At 36.8% G+C, this 22,695-nt stretch overlaps 1 protein-coding gene across 2 annotated transcripts; it reads left to right on the forward strand.

Moving 5' to 3' along the window:
- The first annotated feature begins 2,699 nt into the window (after positions 1-2,699).
- LOC143881061 (glycosyltransferase-like At2g41451) lies at positions 2,700-21,292 on the forward strand. 2 transcript variants are annotated; one of them, XM_077384046.1, is made up of 11 exons: positions 2,700-3,036; positions 10,752-10,901; positions 11,008-11,060; positions 14,879-14,987; positions 15,342-15,476; positions 15,604-15,648; positions 17,681-17,868; positions 18,033-18,174; positions 20,275-20,321; positions 20,735-20,822; positions 20,928-21,292. In XM_077384046.1, exons 1-11 carry the CDS (start codon positions 2,716-2,718, stop codon positions 21,225-21,227), a joined length of 1,578 nt encoding a protein of 525 aa, XP_077240161.1. In that variant the 5' UTR covers positions 2,700-2,715; the 3' UTR covers positions 21,228-21,292. The 2 variants fall into 2 exon arrangements, with proteins under 2 accessions (XP_077240161.1, XP_077240162.1); XM_077384047.1 differs by lacking the exon at positions 2,700-3,036 and adding an exon at positions 6,332-6,636.
- The last annotated feature ends 1,403 nt before the right edge of the window (positions 21,293-22,695 follow it).

The following is a 22,695-nucleotide window of genomic DNA, read 5'->3' on the forward strand; positions in this document are numbered from 1 at the left end:
ACCCCTTTGAGGTTGAAATCCCTATATTATGTAAAAAATATATATTGGGATTAGTGACTTGTTTCCATGCAAGTAAGGACTCTTGTACTTTCTAAGAAAATTGAGAGAGAGAGAGAGAGAGAGAGAGAGAGAGAGAGAGAGAGAGAGAGAGAGTGTGTGTGTGTGTGTTTGGAGCATTTTTAAAATAAAGGGATTCTCTTGTTGCTTCCTAGTTAGGCTATGAGAGAGAGACTTAGGTTTAGAAAAACCTAAATATATAAGGTATTGCATACCTTATGTAATGTGAGGAGAAGATATAGAGAGCTTTTTATGTGGAGAAGAGAACAACTATAGTTTTCTCTTGGACATGAGAATAGTTTGGGTTTGATCTTCGGGTTGTGAACATTGAGTGCATAAGGATTGATTGGCGATTATCTCTGTATAATCTCTTGTACTTGTTCCTTGTAGTGGAAGATGGTTTCAATGTCAAATCGCGTATAGTTATGTCTTCATCGTGAGGGTTGTAGTTATTTTACTTTGTCCGCAGTGTATGAGTCGTGTAGATCTTAGTAGGCTTGATGAAATGTTCAACAAAGTGGTATCAAAGTTGTGGTTGGAGGTATCATTGGCAAACAATGATCAAGGGTAGTAGAGTTTTGAAAGCTTGTCGGTGGTAATAGCATGAGTTGAAGTTTCATGGAGTGTAATCAGGACATAACCTTCTTTTTAGATCTCCGTGTGGTTTAGTTTTGATTTTGGAGTTGGGTGGATCGATCAAAGAATGTACAGGTTGATTAAGAGAAAAAAAAACGAGCAAAATCCGATTGGATTTTTATAACTTCTTGTTGGATTATACTTTCTCTAACCGATCAGAGCATCACTTGACTGGTTGGAAAGTGTATAGTTCAGTGGCTAGGCGTTGCTCTGATTGGACAAGTAGAATCAAAGTTGAGCCTTTTGCTTTCAAAGTTTGTGGATTTATCTAGGATTCATATGAAATGACATCAAGTGGATCAATTTTGAAATTCAAAATTGAAAATTGTGATGGACAATGATAAGTTTTGGGAATTTCCACTAAACTTGAGGATTTACAAAGAGAATCAATGGTGCTTATATAGAGCACTTACATGATGAACATAGAAAGAAGATCCTGGTAAACATGGAAAGAGATAATACAAGAACATTCTAATTTAACCTAGTTACTAATTTAATCTAGGTGTCTAATCTAGCAAGGTTCCTTCTTTAACCAACTTGCCTAATCTTCCACCATGATGATCCAACGGTGTGATTTTAACCCAATCCAACCGTTGGATCCCACATTCTAACATTAAGGTAGTTTTACCTGTGGCAAAGGGGATTGGAAAACATTCTTGTTTAACATGAGTATCATTAAACTTTCCCCTTCTTTCGTGTTTCTAACATAGATGTTCGGTTCCTCATAAATAAAAGCTACTGACATTGGCACTACCATGCTTTGATAATTGCACTAACTCATCTTGTCTTTTCTTTTTAATTGGCTGTTAAGAGCTTTTTGGGCATTTTAATAACCTCTGACAGCTGGTGAGTTGGTGCAATTATCAAAACACGGCAGTGCCAATATCACAGAGGCCTAAATAAATATAAGTGAAAATTGGAAAAATGTCATCAGTACAACCATGTTTTAATATTTGCACAAACCCAGCTAGTGGTGTCAACGGGTCCACTTTGGATCGGATCCCCCAATGTCTTGGTCACGATCCATTCAAATTTCTTATTAGTCGTATCGAATCCAGAGTGCTGTTGGATCCTACTTCCTATGTCTCAATCACGGTCCATTTCAAATCGGACCATCCTAATAGGTCCGACATACATTTTACACCGTTAAAATTCTCAAAAGAGGGCAAATACGAACATATCAGTAGCTGTGAGGGTGAGCCACAACGGCCGCCATGCAATGGGCTAGGGACTTAGGGTCAAAGGTTATAGAAGTAAGAGAAGAGGGTGACTCAAGACTTGAGAGAGATGAATAAAAAAGATACTGAAAATGGGAATCGTTAAAAAATAAATAAATAACCATTGGCTTATTTTTACTAAAATACCCCTAAAATAATACTTTACAATTATAAAAAATTAAGGCCAACATAGGGATTTTGCTAGGAACCATCCCAGAATGCATTTCGCTGATGGTCTGTTGCATGAGAGAGCAACCACATAGGCTCACTTTTCAACACTTCTGTCTTTATCCATGATGTGTCAGCTCTCTCATGCAACAGGCCGTCCACGAAATGCCTTCTATGATGGTACCTAGTAGATACCTAAAACTTATTTTACTTTCTCAGTCGAATTAAAAAAGTTACCGAAATGATGTGGATCCAATCAAGAGCCCTTTTATGGCTGTTTATACAAGGGCTCCCTTGCATTTAACATTACTCTTGGTATAATAAATTCAGGTTTAGCATTTTCCTATGATTGTGTCCCCAAATGTGTCCATTGGATTCTGGTAATATGTCTAGATTTTGTGCATTTAAGTTCGGATTTGGATGATCCATCGGGTTCTCTCGGTTGACCCACTAAACCAGGTGTCAAAGGGTTATTACATATTTCAAAAAAGTTCTTAGGAAAGGATAACGAAAATATCAAAATATGATTCTGCTGATGTCATTTCTCAATTTTAAAACTTTACCTCCATTTCAGATTACACATTTAAAAATATATACACTCTCTCTCTCTCCCCGCTCACATTCTTCTTCTTCTTCCATGGCGGGTAGACTCTCTCTCTCCTATCATAGCTTGGCTTCGAGGCTTCTCCTCTTTCTAACCGTTGTTCCTCTGAGCCTAGCTGCCTTAGCCTTCCTCCTTCAATGGCGTGGGAGTCTCGACGATCCCTCTCGTTGGCCCGCAGACAATCACCAATTCCCCGCCAAGGGAGACAGCCCTTTAAGCGCAACCCCCCTCAATTCCTCCTCTTCTTCTTCTTCTTCTTCTTCGTCCTTGGATTGCTTGGATTTTCTAGGTCGAAGCTCCTCACCTTACTATCAGGGATGGAAGTTCGATTTCAATGCCAATCTGCACCCCAGGGTAAGCTTCTACCTCTTCTTTTAGAAATTTAACTTTATTTTTTTTATGGATTTTGTTACTAACCCAGCTTGGTTCTTAACGTGATTGATCTCCTTAGAGGGAAGGTCAGCCTCTTGACCTGCTTCCAAGGAAGGGTCGGCCCTCCTCTGTGCGCAAATATATACTTTCTTGAATAAATTTATTCATCCGTTGTTTTGAAAAAAGACTACTCACATGTTATTTATAGAAAACTCACTTGACCACTTCCTCCGAATCTGCTACCCAATCCGTATGTTATGCCCATGTCCCTCGATTTTTTTATGACATTGGGGTATCCCCACCCCATTTTTAGGGCAATGTCCCTTGATTTCTTAATTGACTGAACAAAAAATACTAGATTGGGGTAATGAATGGAGTCTATCTTTTGCTAAAAAGATGAAAACTTCATCTTCCAAGAGCTCACAAATTCAGGTCTCCATCCATTCTTGGATAGATTAAGGGTAATTATAAACAAGCTAATGCCTAAGACATCAATATGCAACTTGAATGTAAATCTGTCAAATTAAAAAGAAAGAAAGAAGAAAGTATAAAGTTACTTTTATTATGAATTTTGACCTTAAGGCATAGTTTTTTTTCCCCAATTATTAATTGTTCATGATTTTTATGTTATTTTATAACATTTTAAAGAAAATTGCAAATTGGTTTCGATCATTTTGTTCGAAAAATGATCGAAATGAATAATCTAGGGAATTTAGCATCTTTCTATTTTTAGCTTGATTAATTTAACATCTTCCTATTTTTAGATAATTTTTGGAAAAGAATAATCTAGGGAACCAAGGTTCTATAATAATAATAATAGAGAATTGCTAGCGTCCATCATTGTCTCCATTCACGAGGTGGCTGGTCGAGACTCTGAATTGCAACAGACCAGCCGCGAAAAGCCTTTTGCGATGGAGCTTAGCAAATCCCATATAATAATAATAATAATAATAATAATAATAAATTGATGGGAAGACGATCCAACCGCTCACCTTCATCCCTCCAGATTTATGGTAAAATATGCATCACATCTTAACATTATGGGGCCCATATGTTGCATTAGATTGGATAATGCATAATTAAACAATTAAGAGCTGACTAGAGAAACATCATCATATGTTCATTTTTCCTTGTTTATCTCAAACAAACCATGGGGAACATTTTCCTTCCTTATTAAGGTAACAGCAAGTCTCCTTTTGAACTTTAACAAATGGAAAGTGCTACAAAGAGGATCGGAGTTGGGATTTCTTCCTTATGGTCATCCTCGGGCCCCGCACGCACTGCTACAAGCGTGATCGGGTCCGTTGATCAGGTTGGTAAACACAAGTTCAGCTGACTGTCGCTGGCCCCACCTTGATCGGGTAGTCCTAAACTTTTGTTCTGTTAGGCCTCATTTCAGATTAGGCTAAGAGAAGACAAGTCATTGATTTTTTGTAGGCGTTGATCTTATAGATGTGATGAATGTACCGCGTGAATCACAACCATGCATTTCCTAATGATGTTCACCAGATCAACGGTCTCAATTACACATGTACATTCAATGTGAGGCTCTGATCCTATCGGATGATTCGATCCTTCAATCAAGAATGATGAGAAAGAGTTTTTAAAATCTTTGACAGTTTGCACCGTTAGATCTTCATATTGATCATGGATTTCGACTAAGTTGCCTCTGATGGCCCACACTATAAATAGGCTAGACCTCATCATGCATGATCAAAAGTCTAGGATCATCGGACGAGGATGGGGCCTTATGATGGCACCCACAATCAGTTCACATGATCTTAAACGAACCACGGCCTAAAACAAAGAAGGCTGTTTGTTTTGGATTTTGAGAACCGGTTGTGAGTCCAAAAATAATTATTAGACTCAAAATTAAACGTAAGTTTGACGCCAATAATCAGTTTTGGACTCAGTAATTGGTTCTCAAAATCCCATTCTTTTGTTGGATTTAGATAAAAAGTTGCGAGTCGAAAACTGATTATTGGACTCAAAGTTAAAAGTAAATTTGTGTCCAAGAATCAAAATGTATCTACAAGAATCAAAACTTATTTATGGTACAAGGCATTCCTATTTTCTACTCATATTGGCACTACCATGTTTTGATAATTGCACTAACTCTTGTCTTTTCTGTTTTAATTGGCTTTTGAGAGCGTTTTGGGCATTGTAATAAGTAATAACCTTTGACAGCTGATGAGTTGGTTTAATTATCAAAACACATGGCAGTGCCAATATCAGTAGCCCATATAAATATCATTTAAAATTGAAAAATGTTATCTGCACAAACATGTTTTGATATTGGGATTTGCTAGGGACCATCGTAGAAGGCCTTTCATGGGCAGGCTTTGCATGAGAGAGCAACTACATAGGCTCACTATTCAACACATTTTGTCTTATATCTAAGGTGGCTGCTCTCTCTCATGCAACAACCTAACCTTGAAATGCCTTCTGATGGTCCCTAGCATATCCTTACGCAGTGTTAGGTTGCATAAAAGCTCGGCAGCCATCCAAATTTGGCTTGGATTTGAAATGTTATTCCATGTTTGGTTGCTAAAATAGCATTGGACTCTCCTTTAGCTCCCTTGAATGTCTCCTATGCAAAAATTGCATTCCTGCCGAGGTGAATTTCTTGTCCCCTTCTTATAACTTTTAAACAAAACTCTTATAAAAGCCAAGAATTTTACTTGAATTTTTTAGAGAATGATGCGCTCTCTCTTCCTCCCTCCCTCTTCGCCTTTTCTGGTCTCCTTATATTCGTGATGACACACTCTGCTTATTCTTCTACACGCCAAGTACATGCTGGGCAAACACGCACTTCTCCCTTTTCACTTCTTATTCTACTACTCTTTGAGCCGCATATAAACATATGCTTCAATCATGGTTTTAAATTTTGGCCGAAATCTTTCGGTTGAAACTGAAACTGAAATTTTGGTGGAAATTTTGGTCTAAATGTTGGGAAATTGAATTTTTTAAAATATACAGTACTGTTCCCAAATTTTAGTAATTTCGGCTGAAATTTCGGATATGATAAAATATTACTTTTTTTTTCTATTATAAGATTTAGGCCGAAACTGGGACCGGGACCGAAATTTTAAACCATGCCTTTTTAATATCTGCACAAATCCAGATTGAAAAAGGTTATAACATTTCCCAAAAAGCTCTCAAGAGCCAATTAAAGAAGAAAATATAGCAAAAACATCAAAATATGATTGTGCTGACTTGTAAGTTGTAACTTCACCTCCCTAGAAAATTCCGTCTCAAGGAGAAAAATATACTCTCTCTCTCTCTCTCATGGCCTCACCTTCACAGAGCTTATCGAGGGTGCTACTAGTTCTAACAGTTCTTCCTCTGTCCCTAGCTACCTTGTCCTTCCTGCTTCAATGGCGTGGGGTTCTTGATGATCTTTCCTCAGCCAATAACCAATTCCCTGCCATTGGAAATAACCCTTTAAGCACAACCCACCTCTATTCCTCCTCCTCTTCTTCTTCATCTGATTGCTTGGAGATTCTATGCCAAAGCTCTTTGCCTTCCTTTCCTTACTCTCGAGCACGGAATTTCGATTTTGATGCCAATCTTCACCCCAGGGTGAGTATTTAGTTTTATCTCTTCATTTAGAAATCTAACTCTAATTTTTATAGATTTTTTTGGACATTTTAATATCAAGGAGTGGTGTGTTTTGAACCCAGTTAGCTCCGGTACCATGTGAAACAACCAATTACTCCAAAAGCTTAAGCTGTTAAGAGTTGGTGATTTTCATCATTTATACTTCAACATAGCAGATTTTCCCATGAATTGGAGAGGCTTGGGGATGTGAATTACGGTCCCGAATGGGAGCCTGCCTAGGTATGGGACTAGGCGGGACCATAGTTAGCAAAATGTCATTAGGCAAAACAAAACAAAAAAAGATGTGGGGAAAATTTGAGTTTAATACGGTATTGGTTCAAAAAAGCATAGTAAAAAAATATAAACACAAAAGAAAATCGATTAAAATTTTGTAATTTACAAAATATAGTGGGCATAAAGTTGACCGAAAATGCATTTAATACATGTAAAATGCAGTTTAAATGTGTTTTAAACATGTTTAAAACGTTTTTTTAACAAAAAAGGAGTTTTTTTTTTCACCGTAAAAGTTTTAAATGGAGTGTTAAATGGCACACCAATAAAACGCGTCTTTAAAAAAATGGTGTTTTGCTAACTATGGGTGGGACCCGGCTTGGTATGGGACACGTTTAAAAGAACTTAGCCTAATGTGTTCCATCAGTTCTAGAGCTTTTGGCTTATTGGTTAGGTCCCTAACATTTGGTACCAGGAGCAGTGACCACTTCCCTTGTTCGAGTCACAAACGGGGTGACCCAGGACTACTTGGAAAGGCTGCCTGGTAAAAAAGCCAGAGTGAAGTTGCCACAGAGTGGGCCACCACGGAAGGGGCAACTTGTGGAAAGGGCTACCTGGAAGAAAGGCCAAAGTGAAAGCCATCACAGATTCACAAAGTGGGCCACCGAGGATAACAGATGCAGATTTTCCCATGAATTGGAAAGACTTGAGATTTGGGTTATCTTAAGAAATGTTGACAGCTTATGCTTCTTCTTTTCTTTTTCTTTTTTTTGCCTTTATAAGTATATATTGTGATTAGCTTTTATTTTCTTTTTCTTCTCATTTGTAGTTTTTGGTAATGAGAAGTTATTTGATTAGAAGTAATAATGCAAACATTTTCAAGAAACTTCAGACTTCATTTATTTTTTCCTATATTTATGGGTTAATCTGTGTTGGATTTCCCATGTTTTGGGAATGAAATAGGATTTGGAGATTCGTCTTCTGTTTATAAATGCTTGATGATGTACTGCATTTCATTTAGTATATAATTTTTATATTTCTTTTCTTAAAAAAGTATATTGTTATTTGAGAAATTATATGGTGCCCGAGAGTGAAGTCCATTGTAGGCGGTACAACAGAAGTATCGCCCTTGATATCAAGGAGGGTACGGCCTACATTGGACTTCATGCTCGGGCACCATATAAAATCTCATTCTTATTTAGTTTAGTTTTTCTTTTTTTATTTTTCATTTGGATTTAGTTGTAAATTATTTTATTACAAATAATGATACACGGTTTTATTACAATGGCGGGAGCCTCGTGCACCAGGCTGCTCTTTTTTTATATATATATATGTGGCTGATCTTGTTGCTCTCTGGGTGTATTTTCCATGTATTGGTGTTGTTACAAACCTAAATCGATTCACAACGGATTGATCTTCTTAGAGGGAAGATCAGCCTCTTGACCTACTTCGAGGGAAGGGTCGGTCGTTCTTCCTTCATGAGCAAAAACACAGTTTCTAGAATAATTTCTTCATTCAATAATCCTTCCAATTACAATCAAAGCAATATATAGTGGACTCTCTAGCTACTAATAAATCAGGAAACAAACCTACCAAATAGGAAATTACTTTTCACGTCCTTGACCTTCTAAATAAAAACATCATCCTACTAATTTGACTCTTTATTAATAGCAACATCAATCCTAATAGCAACTTACTAACTTTATTCTCCTAATTAATCGCATCAACCAATTCAAATTGAAACCTCATAATATTGTCATTTCTAACGTGGCTTTCCCATCTTAGGCATTTTGCCCTTCACGTAAGATTCCACAGGCCTTGAAATCAACCTTGTCCCCAAGGTCGAAGATCACACGATGACCGTTTGAGGAGATGTTCTTGTGCAAGACTTTCCAAAATTCTGCTCTTCTCCTTTTCTTTTTCTTTCGTCCTCCCTTTCTTCTTCTTTCATCTTACGATTAGTCGTCATTCTGTATGTTGTCATCAATGGTTTAGACAACTCCATTTTCAAACCGATCTCATCGTGCCGTTCATCAAAGCTCCTTCATTGTGTTTTTTTTTTTTTTTTGAAATATTTGGATGTTAACGCACGGATGGCTGTGGGTGAGAATATTTTCAATGGCATTGGATAGTTTGAGAGGAACTGTTCTGCGACATCCTTTCTTTTGTGGCTTTTTCGCCTTTTCTTCTATATGATTTTTTTGCTATTCTTCTTTTCTCCCCTTTTTCTATTTCTTCTTTTCTTTTTCATCACACAAGCCTTCCCGACGATACTCTCGACTTCTTCAAACATGGGGTCTCTTCTATCTTCACGTCAAATGAGAGTGCCATCTTGTTAAAGTTGACATTCATAGAAGTTAGATGCCTTTTTATCTCCCTCAATGACCTATGATTTGTGGACACGGACACAGATGTCGCGTGTTGACACAGTCACGGGTGTCGGACACGGTGAACCCCCAAAATTTAGAAACAGGGACACGGCTAAAATAGAAAGTATATATATGATACAACAATAAATATTAGTTTGAGAAGAGCTAAAAAGAGTTTATAATAAAAGAGGTAAACACAATATGCAATAATAAAATAAAATGTCACACTTGACAACAAAAACGTGTCCACACAGCCAAATTAAGTCTAACACTTATAGCAATACATTTAAAAGTGTCGAAAGGAGTGTCGACACCGGTGGACACGCGTGTCGTGTCGGACACGGCAGGACACGTGTGTCGGCAATAAATTCGAGGTGTCGGCTAAATCATAGTCAATGACTCATCCCGCTTAGGGGCGGAGCCTGGAATTTATGGATCGTGCCGCTCTGATACCAATTATTACGAACCGAATCGGATCGCAACGGATTGATCTTCTTAGAGGAAAGATCAGCCTTTTGACCCACTTCAAGGGAAGGGTCGGTCCTCCTTTTGCAAAAAAACACAATTTCTAGAATAATTTCTTCATTCAATAATCCTTCCGGTTACAATCAAAGGAATATATATTGGACTCTCTAGCTACCAATAAATCATGAAACAAACCTACCAAATAGGAAATTGCTTTTCATGTCCTTGAGCTTCTAAATAAAAACATCATCCTACTAATTTGACTCTTAATTAATAACAACATCAATCTTAACAGCACCTTACCAACTTAATTCTCCTAATCAATTGCAGCAACCAATTCAAGCTGAAACCTCCTAATATTATCATATCCAACATGGCTTTCCCATCTTAGGCGTTTTCCCTTGCACGTAACAGGTGTGAGAAAGGAATTGGGTTATGTCTAGAAATGATAGATGATGTATGCGACAGCTTGTGTTTTAATTTTATTTTATTTTGTCTGCGTAGTGTTTTAGCTTTCTGTTTTGAGTTTGGTTTGCAATAATGATGTAGTTTTTCAGCTTGCTCTCTGTCGAGTCGAATTGGATTTCTGTATGGGCTGGAGTGGATTGGGGTCAGGATATTTGTGTTCTCCTAGAAATACTCTGTTTATATTTTTTATCTTACTTTATATGTTCTTTTTAATTTTTCTTATCTGTAACTATCGCACATTTGGGTTGAATCAACTTAGAACTGGTGGATGGCTGTTCGTGAATTTCTTATTTTTCAAGTTATCCTTTTTTGTTTGGGCTTGTCAGTGTCTTCTGATATATATCTTCTGATTTAAAAACAAATAACATGTCAACTGTCTTCTCAAAATACCGTTAACATTTTATTTGTTTTCCAATATGAACCATGAAGGCATATTTAGTTCTTTGAACTTAGCCATGCCTCATGATTTTGTATAAACTTCACATATTCTATTTTTAATTGCTTTCTTTCTGCATGACCTGTGTGCTAATGTCCCTGGTGACTAATTATGATGCTAACAAGCAGATATGCATTACGACAAGCACTTCAGCTGGTTTGGAGCAGATTCTACCATGGATCTTTTACCATAAGTCCATTGGTGTTGCCACCTTCTTTTTGTTTGTTGAAGGGAAGGCCGCGTCTTCCAGTGTATCAGCAGTCCTAGAAGGCATTCCCGTGAGTTGTTTTTTAACCTTTTCTTTTCCCTATTTCTTTTTCAAGAGCTTGTAGTACCATCTTTTTGTGTTCTGAATAAGGTATTGTTTCCAAACTTCTTTGGCAGGGAGTGAAAGTAATTTATAGAACCAGAGAGCTAGAGGAGAAACAGGCTAAAAGGTGAGTTCATTCTGTGAGTTGGATGGTGGATCTTGTTTGCTAAAGAAACTAACCTGAGAGCATTTTTAAGTTCTTTCTCTTAGGTTGCAAATATTGTTGATAGGCATACAACATGGTGTCAGATATTTTGAACATTGGATACGCAGAATTCCTACATTTCTGGACTGTTTGAAGTTTGAACAGGGCTTTCTGAAATATATGTAGTTGTATGTAAAAGCAATTTATAAGATCCGTGAAAATTTATCTAGAATTAATTATATTATAAAAACATTGACCACAGACTCATAAGTAACCTTGTATGAGTTTGGCTTGTCGCATTATTGATTATTCTTGTATTGACTGAAGAGAAGTAGCAATTGTAGGACCGTTTCATAGTAGCAAGGATAAAAATTTGAAAGACATTGGTTTTCAATTCTCATTAGTCTTTATTGCTATCCCTATAGGTCTTGTACAATCAAAATCCACCGAATCAAGTTGTGATGAGATAAAAATTTGATTAAAAGAAGTATTCCTAAATTGCATTTTAGTACCATCCAATGCCATATTTTCCTTCAACTCAAGCTTACCATTAAGTGGACTCACTGCATTTAGGAAAATGGTTTGTGGAGTAGTGCTGCTCTTAGTTTCAAAACTCCCGTGGGTCGTTGTTGGCTAGCCCGAGTCGACTCCTTTTTAGCTTGGCGCGTTCTTGTTTGATTCCACATTTCCATTGACTCACCCGAGCATAGTTTTAAAACTCCCCCGCATCATCGTTGGCTCCCCGAGTCGAGTCTATTTTCCCTTTGCTACGTTTTGCATTTTGCCGTCGCGTTCTTCTTTTTTCCCTACAGGCAATAAAAACTCCTTTGACTCTCCCGAGTTATGACCACGACAACCGAGTACTCAACCGCGCCAACCAAGTACTCTACCGCATCGTGCCGTTTTGACCCGCATCTGCATTTTGAAACAATGGTGCTGTGTATCATGTGATGTAGGAGCTTTCCCTTTCCTATATGCAACATTCAAGGTTTGAAGAAAGAAGAGAGAAAAGAGAAGAAGAAAGAAGAAACGAAAATCAAAATTGGAGGTTTCTTTGGTTTTAAGAGTACATAGAATTGTTTTTAGAAGTCTTAAATGAAGCGTATTTAAACAATTTGAAATTTGTCACTTAAGTCTTGAAAAGGGAGTTGGAAATGGTGTAACTTGCATTTTTAGAAGTCTTCAAGGAGGGAAACGTCAGGGGTTTTGAATAACTCACTTCAGTGAAAGGAAATGCCCCATGTCACATAAGTCTTAAATGTGGGATACGTCAGGGGTTTTGAATAACTCACTTAAGTGAAAGGAAGTGGCCCATGTCACGTAAGTCTTGAAAAGGGGGTTGAAATTTGTGTAACTTGCATTTTGAGTTAACAAGTTGTGAATATGGTGGAGAAACCAAGTTGTTACTTTTTTATGGGAATCATCCTAGGGCCCATATTTTAATTTTAAGTGTATTTTAAGTACTAGAAGGGGTACCTTGGTCTTTTCCTACAAATATCACTTGGTTTCTTTGAGTTATGAGGGAATTAAATAGGCCCCACACTTGTAATTCTAAGTGGGGAGGGTTTTAAGTCATTAGAGGGTATTTTAGTCCAAAAGTGTTTGGTTTTTATTAGGGTTTTAGAACTTTTTAGTTCTCTCTTTTTTTTTTTTAGAAAATCTTTGAATCAAAATGCTTGTCTTGTAACATATTGATCTTTTGAGGCAATAAGAAACCAAGACAATCTATCATTGAGGGAAAACCAAAAGAATCGAGAGGGGTTAAGCACAAATGTAATTATTAACATAAAATTAGCATATATATGCTTAGCAAGTTTGACGATCTTTGTCTTTTATTTGGATTTCTAAAAAGTTATTTACTTGGCTCGTTAAGGCACTACTGCCCCAAAACCAAAAGTGAGCGAAACTGAGGAACCTATGATGTGTCTTGTAGTTGTTTGATTACCTGACTACCTACTTCTGATCAACAATGATATGCTCGAGTTCATCTGTTTGATGAAGTGTCCCATCCTGATCAGTGATTCCCCTTTTGATCAGATTGTTGTGTCCAATTTCATATTTCAAAAGAGGTCAACGAGATGGCAAATATTTTGGCTAGTAATCGGTTTCGTTTGATTGCTTATGCGAGTGGGCTTGTTTCAACCCTTACTTGGCACCAGGAATTTCGCTGATAGCTAAGTTATATATTTCGTTTCGTTTAGGCCGAAACGGGCAAAAATTTCGGTTTCAGTTCGGAAACCGGAACGAAATCCGGTCAGAATTTTTTTTGTTCCGTTTCGGTCTGTTTTGGCCCGTTTCGGCCGAAATTGTCTGAAAAGGCAGAAAAATTTTAAAAATTACTGGAATGCCATTATAGCCATTGGGACTATTTTTGGACGAGTCTACCCTCATTTTATGACTGTTTATGACCGTTTTATAGCCATTGGAAGGGTATTTTCCGTCTTTTCTCATCCACAAGCATTCACACCACTATATATACCCCATTAACCATTGTTTTTCCACACTTTTGTCTTTCACCCTTCTCTTACAAACTTCATTTACACACTTTCCCACCAACTAAGATCTACTCTAATCTTTTTTCAAGCTCTTCAAGCTTCTCTAATTTTCTAACAATTTCTTTTTTTTTTCTTTTTTTGCATTTTTCATATTTTTAACTATTAAAAAAAAAATTCCCTTTGGAAAGCAGAAAGAAAAGTTTCGACTGAAACATGGAACGAAACGGCCGATACACCGAAGCGTTCCGTTCCGGTCACCAAAACAAAACGGCGAATGAAACGTATTTTACAACCTAGGCTGATAGCGTTATTGCTTATTGTTACCTTTCATGTCATCTGCATTTTTTTAAATTTCTAACGGAATCTTATTTCGTTATGACGTAGTTATACAACTATCTGCTGATTTGTGTATGCATTTAAAGTAAGATGAAGCATGGTTTTAAATTTCTACCGAAATCAACACTGAAATCAACCCGAAATGACCGAAATTTTCTATTTTCATCCTCACCGAATTGCATACTGAGGCACTAACACATACTAAAATCAAAACCTAGTGTATATGTGTTGCATAATTATACTTATATGAATTGCATGTGAAATCTGGTGCATATATTATGTATAAATATTTATATAAATTATATGTGAAATGTGGTATGTATTGAATTATCAGACATACGCGGCAACACATGTCACTAGGCATTCGATGTTTTCAAACCATAATAGGTGGTTTTGTTTTTTTAGGTGATGATTTTTAGTGTGTGTTTGTTCTTATTCTAGCACTTCCCGAGGTTCAATCTTAAATGCTAATAAATTCCTTATGTTTCCATCATTTTTCATGATTTTACAAGAATTTCACCAAAATTGCTATTCAAAACCGGCATCTTTCCATTTCAATTACGATCCAAACGCATACCAAAACCAAAACCAAACTGAAACCGAAACTTTGACATGAAACGGCCTGAAAGTTTTAGGCAGAGATATTAAATGTTCAATGCTGTAGAATTACGCTACCCACTTAGGTTTTTCACGGACCCATGTTTAATAATTTAAAAAATAGATCATTTTATTTTTCTAGGCATATTAAATTTTTCCATGGCACTGGAAATTTATCATTAACTAGATCACTGGTGTACATCATGACTGATCTGGTACTTATTCATCTGAAAATGTCTTCTAAATCCGACGAAATTCATAAATGGGATTGCAGTCTCATTGACTAAAACCAACTTGTGGCACTTAAATTAGTTGTTATTATGAACTTTTATGCATGTGCTGATATGTTTTTTTTTTTTTCTGGATCTGCAGCCGAATATGGAACGAGACTTGGCTATCAAGCTTCTTTTACAAGCCATGCAATTATAAACTCTTTGTCAAACAATCGCTTAATATGGAGATGGCTATTGTCATGGCACGGGTGCGAATAATTCTTTTATCGTTCATGACATTCGATTGTTTTCTTTATATATGTCAATAAATTTAAACCTTCTTTCTGTTGCTGGCATACTGCACTACACTGCCAGCAAGGGTTTCAGTTTTCTTGTCCTCACAGTTTGATAGTGTAGGCGAAATTTGTCTAAATTGACTTGGTTTATAATTTTTTTTCGCATAGAGCTATTCCACCAGGATATGCTTATCCCTGCTCTTGAAAGTTGAAATATGGCTTTATATGATTTTTCAGAGCTATTAATAAGTTTGTTATATCATTAAAAAAAAATCATTGTAGATATTCTTATTTTGAAACATGAATAGGGTGTTACTTGTTTCACAGGATGCAGGCATGGAATGGATCATCCATATTGACACTGATGAGCTAATTCATCCGGCAGGTGCTCGGGAGTACTCTTTAAGGCAATTGCTCCTGGATGTTCCTGGCAATGTTGATATGGCTATTTTTCCAAATTATGTGAGTGAAACAACTAGTTTACTTGATACCATTTCCCGCAAAAAAAAAAAAAAAAAGATAAAAAAACTAGTTTACCCGAGAACATTTTTGTTTTTAGCAGATCCAGTGACACATTATCATGTTTCAGGAGAGTAGTGTTGAACGAGATGATATAAAAGAACCATTTAGTGAGGTAAATGATCTCATGCTGTTTTCTCATCAACGTTTTTGGTAAAGAATCCGAATTTTGAAGTCTGAAATGGATGATATTTGGAAAATTGCTTTCCAGTTTTTGTTCCCCTTCATATGTGCCATTATGACTGCTATTCAAATCCCTTGAAATTGTTTGCGCACCAAGTTATTTTGGTTTGAGAGTTTTTTTAATGAACGAACTAGTTTCTTCATTCTAAATTGCAAATTGCAATGTCAAAGGGGAAATGGTAGATAGTGCACTTTTGGGGAGCGATGGTACCCACCTGACATGATATAGAACTTCCTTTATAGTGTCGCAAGTCCCATTGACTTCATAAAGTACAACAGTGCATTATGCTCCCCTTTATTGTCATTGTATCATCATCTTGTTGACCATTGTCATTATGCTCCCCTCATCATTTAGCCCAAGGAGTGTGTATGAAATGGTAATAAAAGGTGGCGATATGTATATTTTTAATAAAGTACTTGACTTAATTTGAGTTATTGTAAACCTATAAGAACTTAGGTTTTCAACAATGTTAAATTGCAGAGTTAAAGGTTTGCCAATGGAATAGGGATAGAAAGGTGTTAGTGAGAGAAACATCTAATATGAGATATGTTGGCACAGAAAACTCTCAAAGTTCAGATAGTTTGTATACATTTGTTGTTTGAATATCTACAGAATTGGATTTATTAATTCTCTATATTATTAAATTAGTTGCTTCCTTTGGATACTTCTGATCTATGACTCTATTCATTGTGAAACGTGCGATGTTACTCCTTTGATGGATGCATGGAGATGGGGTAACAAGCATATTTTATCACTGGGGGTTTTCAGAATTTTGCATAGAGTTCTATGGAAGCAAGCAAAGATTGCCTTGGTTGGAACCTGAAGGACTAATTATGAATGTTGACGTATGGATGATTTTTTCTTATTCCCGCCCAGTTTTGCAAGAATATGTAGACCAAGAATAACCTTGACATAATCTTGTAGACACCTAAAACAAGACTTATTGCTTCTTTTGCGTTCTTTGCATTTCTAGAATTTGGAATAAAGGCAATAGAGGAGGCATTAAAGGTAGAAGTTAAATGGTGCAAGAGTGGAATTCTTCCATCACCAACATTATCCCTGCCTCTAAAATCTCGCATAATCTAGAAAGAAGCCATTCTTATCCTTCTGCTGGTTGAACACCACTTCTTTGACTTTCTCGATGCTTAGAGAAAGGGCTTTCAAGTATTCTACATTGGTTTGCAAGGAAAACCTCATAAATCCATAAGCGAGTCTTCCACTCCATAGGGAACTGGAATGGAAAGAAATTAAGTCATTTCCTTTGTTCGTTTTTTGGGAAGATGCCAATCTTTTGTGAAAGTGCCCCCACCCACAGTCTGACCAAGAACCTCCTTTCTTGATTCTGACCTCAGCCCTAAACATTGACTGCCGCTGTCAAAGACTCGAACCTGTCTGCACCTCGGAGTGTGAGACTTAAGTCATCTACCCATAGAAGAGCTATTGACAATTGTTCAAGGAAGAAGTTATATGTGAAACTTAATAGAAACATACATGTATCCCAGACAACTGAAAGTTATGTCCTGTGGCTAATGGTAAGTACAATGCATTAAACAAATACAAATCCACTATTCTTTCTTGCTAAGTGTTGATTTTCACTACTTGGATAGAAGAAAGCCTGTTTATTTTGAAAACTTCTACTTGCTGTACTCATTTCTACTAAACACCATTTCAAGATTTTCAAGATTTGTCTTATAAGTGCATGTATTCTATCCATGGTTTTAAATTTCGGCAAAATACCGAAATTTAGGATTTCGATTGGGACCGACAATGAAAGTACATAAAACTGAAATTTCAGGATTTTTTCTGAAATTTACTTTTTTCCTAAATTTCGGCCTAAATTTTGGCACAATATTGAAATTTGTTTTTTTTTTAACTGAAATTTCGGTTTCAGCTATGTCCGAGACCAAAACTGAAATTTTAAACCTTGATTCTATCTGTCTCAGTCTAATATCTGTTCCAATAGGTCTCAATGTTCAAGAAGAATTATGATCATCTTGCGAAGGATACATACTTTGGCCTGTATAAGGAAGCAACTCGCGGTAACCCAAACTACTTCATGACTTATGGAAATGGGAAATCTGCTGCTCGTATTCAAGATCATCTTCGCCCTAATGGAGCGCACAGATGGCACAACTATATGAAGCCTCCAAAGTAGGATATTTCAGTCTTAATTATATTAAAGTTACATGCTTAGGATTGTGTTTCATAGTCTGTTCTATTTCATTAATAAGTGTTTATTTATTTGAAACTAGTTAGTTTAGCATCTGTGCACTATAAACAGCATTTCTAATTATAAGACACGGTATCCTTGATAGTGAGATCAAATTGGAGGAGGCTGCAGTCCTACACTACACATACTCTAAATTTTCGGATTTGACTTCAAGACGTGATCGGTGTGTCTGCAAACCTACAAAGGAGGATGTCAAAAGATGCTTCATTTTGGATTTTGACAGAGCTGTGAGTGTTAATGCTTATATATAATTCCATTATCCTCTCTCTCTCTCTCTCACACACACACACACACACACCTATATTTAGAAATGACGGCAAGTATTTATATATAACTTCCTGTTTTACTGAAATGGTTAGGGTCAAACTTTGGCATCAATAAATAGGAATTGGATGCAGAAATTTCTTAGCAAATTAATTTTAATCTTTGTAAGATAACCTGTAAGTGTTGTATCAAATGCAGTTTGAAGCTTTGAATAGTAGTTCCAATCCGAAATAAGAATGAACTTGTGATATGCATTAATAGAGGGAAGAATACATGCTGTTTACTGAACGTAGTTATAATAAGGGCATCAAATGTGATAGAGCATATGGTCCTAGCACTTGAAACTCTTTCTAGTCTCTTTCATTCATGATGCCCCCTTCAAATCTCCAATTGTTCATATCGGATACGTCAGCATGATATCTTCATAGGAAACGTGTTGTCATTTATTTGTTGCACATCTCATTTGCTCAGGCATGGCTGTTTTAAGTGTCAAGCCTTCACATATTTTTTCCTTTTAGCTCTCTCTCTCTCTCTCTCTCTCTCTCTCTCTCTCTAAGGTGCTAGCTTAAGTATGCAGAGCGGATGAAGAAAGGCAAATTTCCAGGATTGTGCATTGATATAAGGTGCCATCTAATTCTAAAGTATTGGTGGAGGGTATGAAGATAGTCCTGCGAAATATTATATCCAATAATCAATCAGCTTTTATACAAGAAAGGCAAATTCTGGATTGTTTAATGATAGCTAACGAGCTGGTGGATCATGTCCTTAAGAATGGAGACATGGGAATAGTATGCAAGCTAGATATGGAAAAAGCCTATGACCAAGTGGAATGGGACTGCTAGGATTATTTGCTCGGTAGAATGGGGTTTGGTAGCTGTTGGAGAGCTTGGATGAGGAGATGTGTATCCTCTACGTGGTTTTCGATTCTTGTTAATGGAACTCCTAAAGGCATCTTCAACTCTTCCAGAGGTCTGAGACACGGTGATCGTCTCTCTCCTTTCTTATTTGTAATTGTGGCCGGTACATATAGTAGGATGATAGAAAAAAAAGGAAGAAATTGGGGCTGATAGAAGGGTTTAGAATTGGGATGTTCATTTGGGATGGGAGCCAGGCCATGTGGGAGCACCTTGATTGATTAGCTGTTCATCTTTGACTGAAGTGTACTTATAACTTCTATTAATGCCTAAAAAGCTAAAAAAAAAAGACTCCTTCCTGTTGGGAAGTCCGATCGAATGATCCTAAGCCCATTAACCATCAATCCTCATTTTTGTTTACGCCAAGAAAAGCTAAACCATTGATTTTTTTAATCCTTTATCCTACACACAGGATGTTCATTTGGGATGAGAGCCAGGCCATGTGGGCTGTTTAATTATACTCTACAAGATCAATGGTCTCAATTTCACATACATGTCAACCCATGGGGCCCAAAAAATTGCCTTTCCCATTTATTGTGAAAGTGACATTTTGCGTAATCGTACATTCTTTATTTCATTCTTTCATGTGCTTTCTGGAATCCAAATTTTCCTTATACCATTGCTCAAAGAGCGGATCCGCTCTTATTACCATATATTTGCCCAATTTCTTCTCATAATTTTCCCTTTATCTTGGACTTCTATAATGGAAAAATCTAATTTTAAAGTAACTTAGCCAACTGAGTTGCAGTCTAGTATGAAATCTCTTGCTCAAGCACAAACACTGCACACCTAGTATGGTTCTTTTCATTCTTTGGACCTGATGAATAAGCTGAAGTTCTTTCATGAACTTCGCTGTTTCACCCATTTACTATGTATACTTGATTCCTTCATTCTGACCAAGCATATCCATTCTCCGACTCAGAGTGATTGGTAGAATCTTTCATTACCATATCATCACGAGCAGATATTAATTATATTTAATGTGCTTCTGCTGCCTACATATAGAAATGACATCTGCATTTGCTAACAGAATGAATCTTAATATACTTGCTATTTTCTCGATGAAATGCAATCCACTGTTTCATGTTTTCTTCAAATGTTTACTTCCCTTTATCAATTGCTTTAATTAACTGAGCATTTGTACTACAGGCATACATAATTGCTTCAACTGGTACAGAAGAGGAAATGCTGCGCTGGTAATAATCAACTGCATAGACTATATTTCTCTCTAGTGCCATGGGATCTATAAAATGGGTATTTAATGTGTGATTTTCCGGTCTCTCGTTTGCTGGTTAAAACCATAGCTTGTTATTGCCTTTTGGTTCCTGGTGTCTTGGGAAAAAAGTCAGTCTAGTGTGTCAGTGTTTGATAAAATAGTGATTCAATGTCTTGTGCCTTATTTTCTACTCTTTAAGATCATCGATTGTTTCCGCGTTGTGGTTCCTGGTGGCATGGGAAAAAAATCTGAATCTTTCTATTTTTGCTTGGGCACCTTCACTTTGGTTCATAATAACTCAAGTTTGAAGCTTGATGACCATGGATATTATGGAGACAAAAGTAGTCCATGTTTCTTGTTTTGTTTGCTCACATCTTCTATGTGCTTCTGCAGGTACCGTGAACACGTTGTATGGACAGATAAAGAACTAAACATCAAGCTTCTCAGGAAGGGCATCTTGACCCGTATATATGCTCCAATGGTAACTTTCAGTACTTGAATAACTTAAAAATAAAATTAAAACTGCCCAAATATTCTTTCATCAAGTGCCCGTGTCTATGCTCATCAACTATCTGTTCTCCCACAGGCCATAGTTCGAGGTTTTAGGGAGTCTGGCATTTTCAGTTCTGCAATTGCTTCTGCGCACACACTCTCAAAGGAGAACTTTTTATCATCCATTGAACAAAACCCGCAAACCAGCAATTCATCCGAAATCCCTAGTGCTAGAGCCAGCGGATCCGAATCACTTCTTTCAAAGAGTAAAGAGAACAGCAGCTACAGATCTCAGGCAGCTTCAAGGAAGGTCTTGGAGATTGGTGATGCTACTCAGAAAGCAATTCCACCATTGTCTCCTCCAGGAATGAGCGACATTCGCATGACAACATGATAAGCTTTATTTCATGATTGCCATTTCTGGTTCAAACTTAGTTATAAATTCAGTTTTGTTCGCCATTTCGTTTCGGTATTTCAGTCGTTTTGTTCGGTATTTCATTTGAAACTATTCGTTCCGCTACGACGGCCAAAAAAATTTTATAGTTAAAAATATGAAAAAAAAATCCAAAAAATCAGAAATTGTTAAAAATTGGAACAATACAATCAATCATAACATCAAGGTTGTAAAGATCCAACATTTACTTAAAGGAAAATCATTATCAGCAAATGCCTTTGTTGATCAGTGGCCAGATAAGAAAAAATTTTATAGACCAAATTATGAGATTTTTTTTATCAGACTTTTGGGATTTTATAATGTTTGGACATGATAGAGTTTATAAATTTTTAAAATTGAAAAAATACCGCATCGTTTGGAAGATAAGATTTGATCCAGTCCAAATTTTTTTCAAATTTTGTACTAGAACTGAAAGTTGACTTTTTATCCTTTTAGAATTGGGTCTTGAAACTATTTTTAATAAATCCAAATGAGGGGTATTTCCTTACTTAAATGTAAATACTAAGAAGAGGAAAGAAATTGAGAAGAGACAAGAAAAGTAGGAAAAAACAACAACTAAAATAGAGTATTTTCAAACGAAATGGCGAAATTCGCCATTTCATCTGGATTTCTTCCGAAATTAATGAAATGTACTAAAATCTGTTGGAAAAATATTGAGGGTACTGTTGTTGATAGAAAACAGAAACTTGTTGCTTCAAGGCGTGATATCACTTTCCTTAAGACAAGATTCGCCCCCACTAATAGTGTGCAAAGGGGATCCACGAATTGCCTCCAAGATACAATGAAGCCTAGTAGGGAAGCCCTATTAATGTTTGATGACGCGTAGCACTAGCGGAATCAAACCCGAAATGCCGTTCCGAAATTTCAAGCCTTAGAGAAATTTCTAGATAATGTTTCTGTAGAAAAACAGTATCTAGAACAGTAAACAAAAGAAAAACAGTATGTAGAAATACTTGGGGATTTTGTAGGAGTGTAGAAGAGAGTGTAAAGTCTGTCAGAATTGTCAATTCGTTTTCATATCTTAAATGACCGAATTCTGCACATTTTGTAGACCACTGGTGTCTTTTCAGTGTGAAAAACACCTCTACAGGGCACCTTTCAAGAATGTTTGAAATCTGATCGTTAGATCGCACCTATTGAAATTGAACGGTCCTGATCGATCCTAGAGGTGACTGTTGGTTTGAGTAAAACCTCTCTCCAACCCAGTCATCGTTAGATCAACCATCTATGGTGTGGATCGCACCCCCGTGGCACTTGACCGTTGGGGGAAGGGACACAACCCATTTGATCACACTCTTTGACCATTGGATTTATGGGCCCGTTAGGCCGACCATTAGGCCCGAACCGAAGCCCAACCCAACCGAACCATTCGGCTTGATGGGCCTACGAACCATTTGACCCATCCATC

The sequence above is a fragment of the Tasmannia lanceolata genome, unplaced genomic scaffold (assembly GCF_043159265.1).
Source record: "Tasmannia lanceolata isolate RefF3 unplaced genomic scaffold, GAP_Taslan_0.1 ptg000007l, whole genome shotgun sequence".
Lineage (NCBI taxonomy): Eukaryota > Viridiplantae > Streptophyta > Magnoliopsida > Canellales > Winteraceae > Tasmannia > Tasmannia lanceolata.

Excerpts from the sequence above, each read along its gene's own strand:
- LOC143881061 (XM_077384046.1), top strand. The coding sequence starts at position 2,716 with ATGGCGGGTAGACTCTCTCTCTCCTATCATAGCTTGGCTTCGAGGCTT. Across the intron at positions 10,902-11,007 it reads CAGTCCTAGAAGGCATTCCC|GGAGTGAAAGTAATTTATAG; the intron begins GTGAGTTGTTTT and ends CTTCTTTGGCAG. Across the intron at positions 17,869-18,032 it reads AACTATATGAAGCCTCCAAA|TGAGATCAAATTGGAGGAGG; the intron begins GTAGGATATTTC and ends TATCCTTGATAG.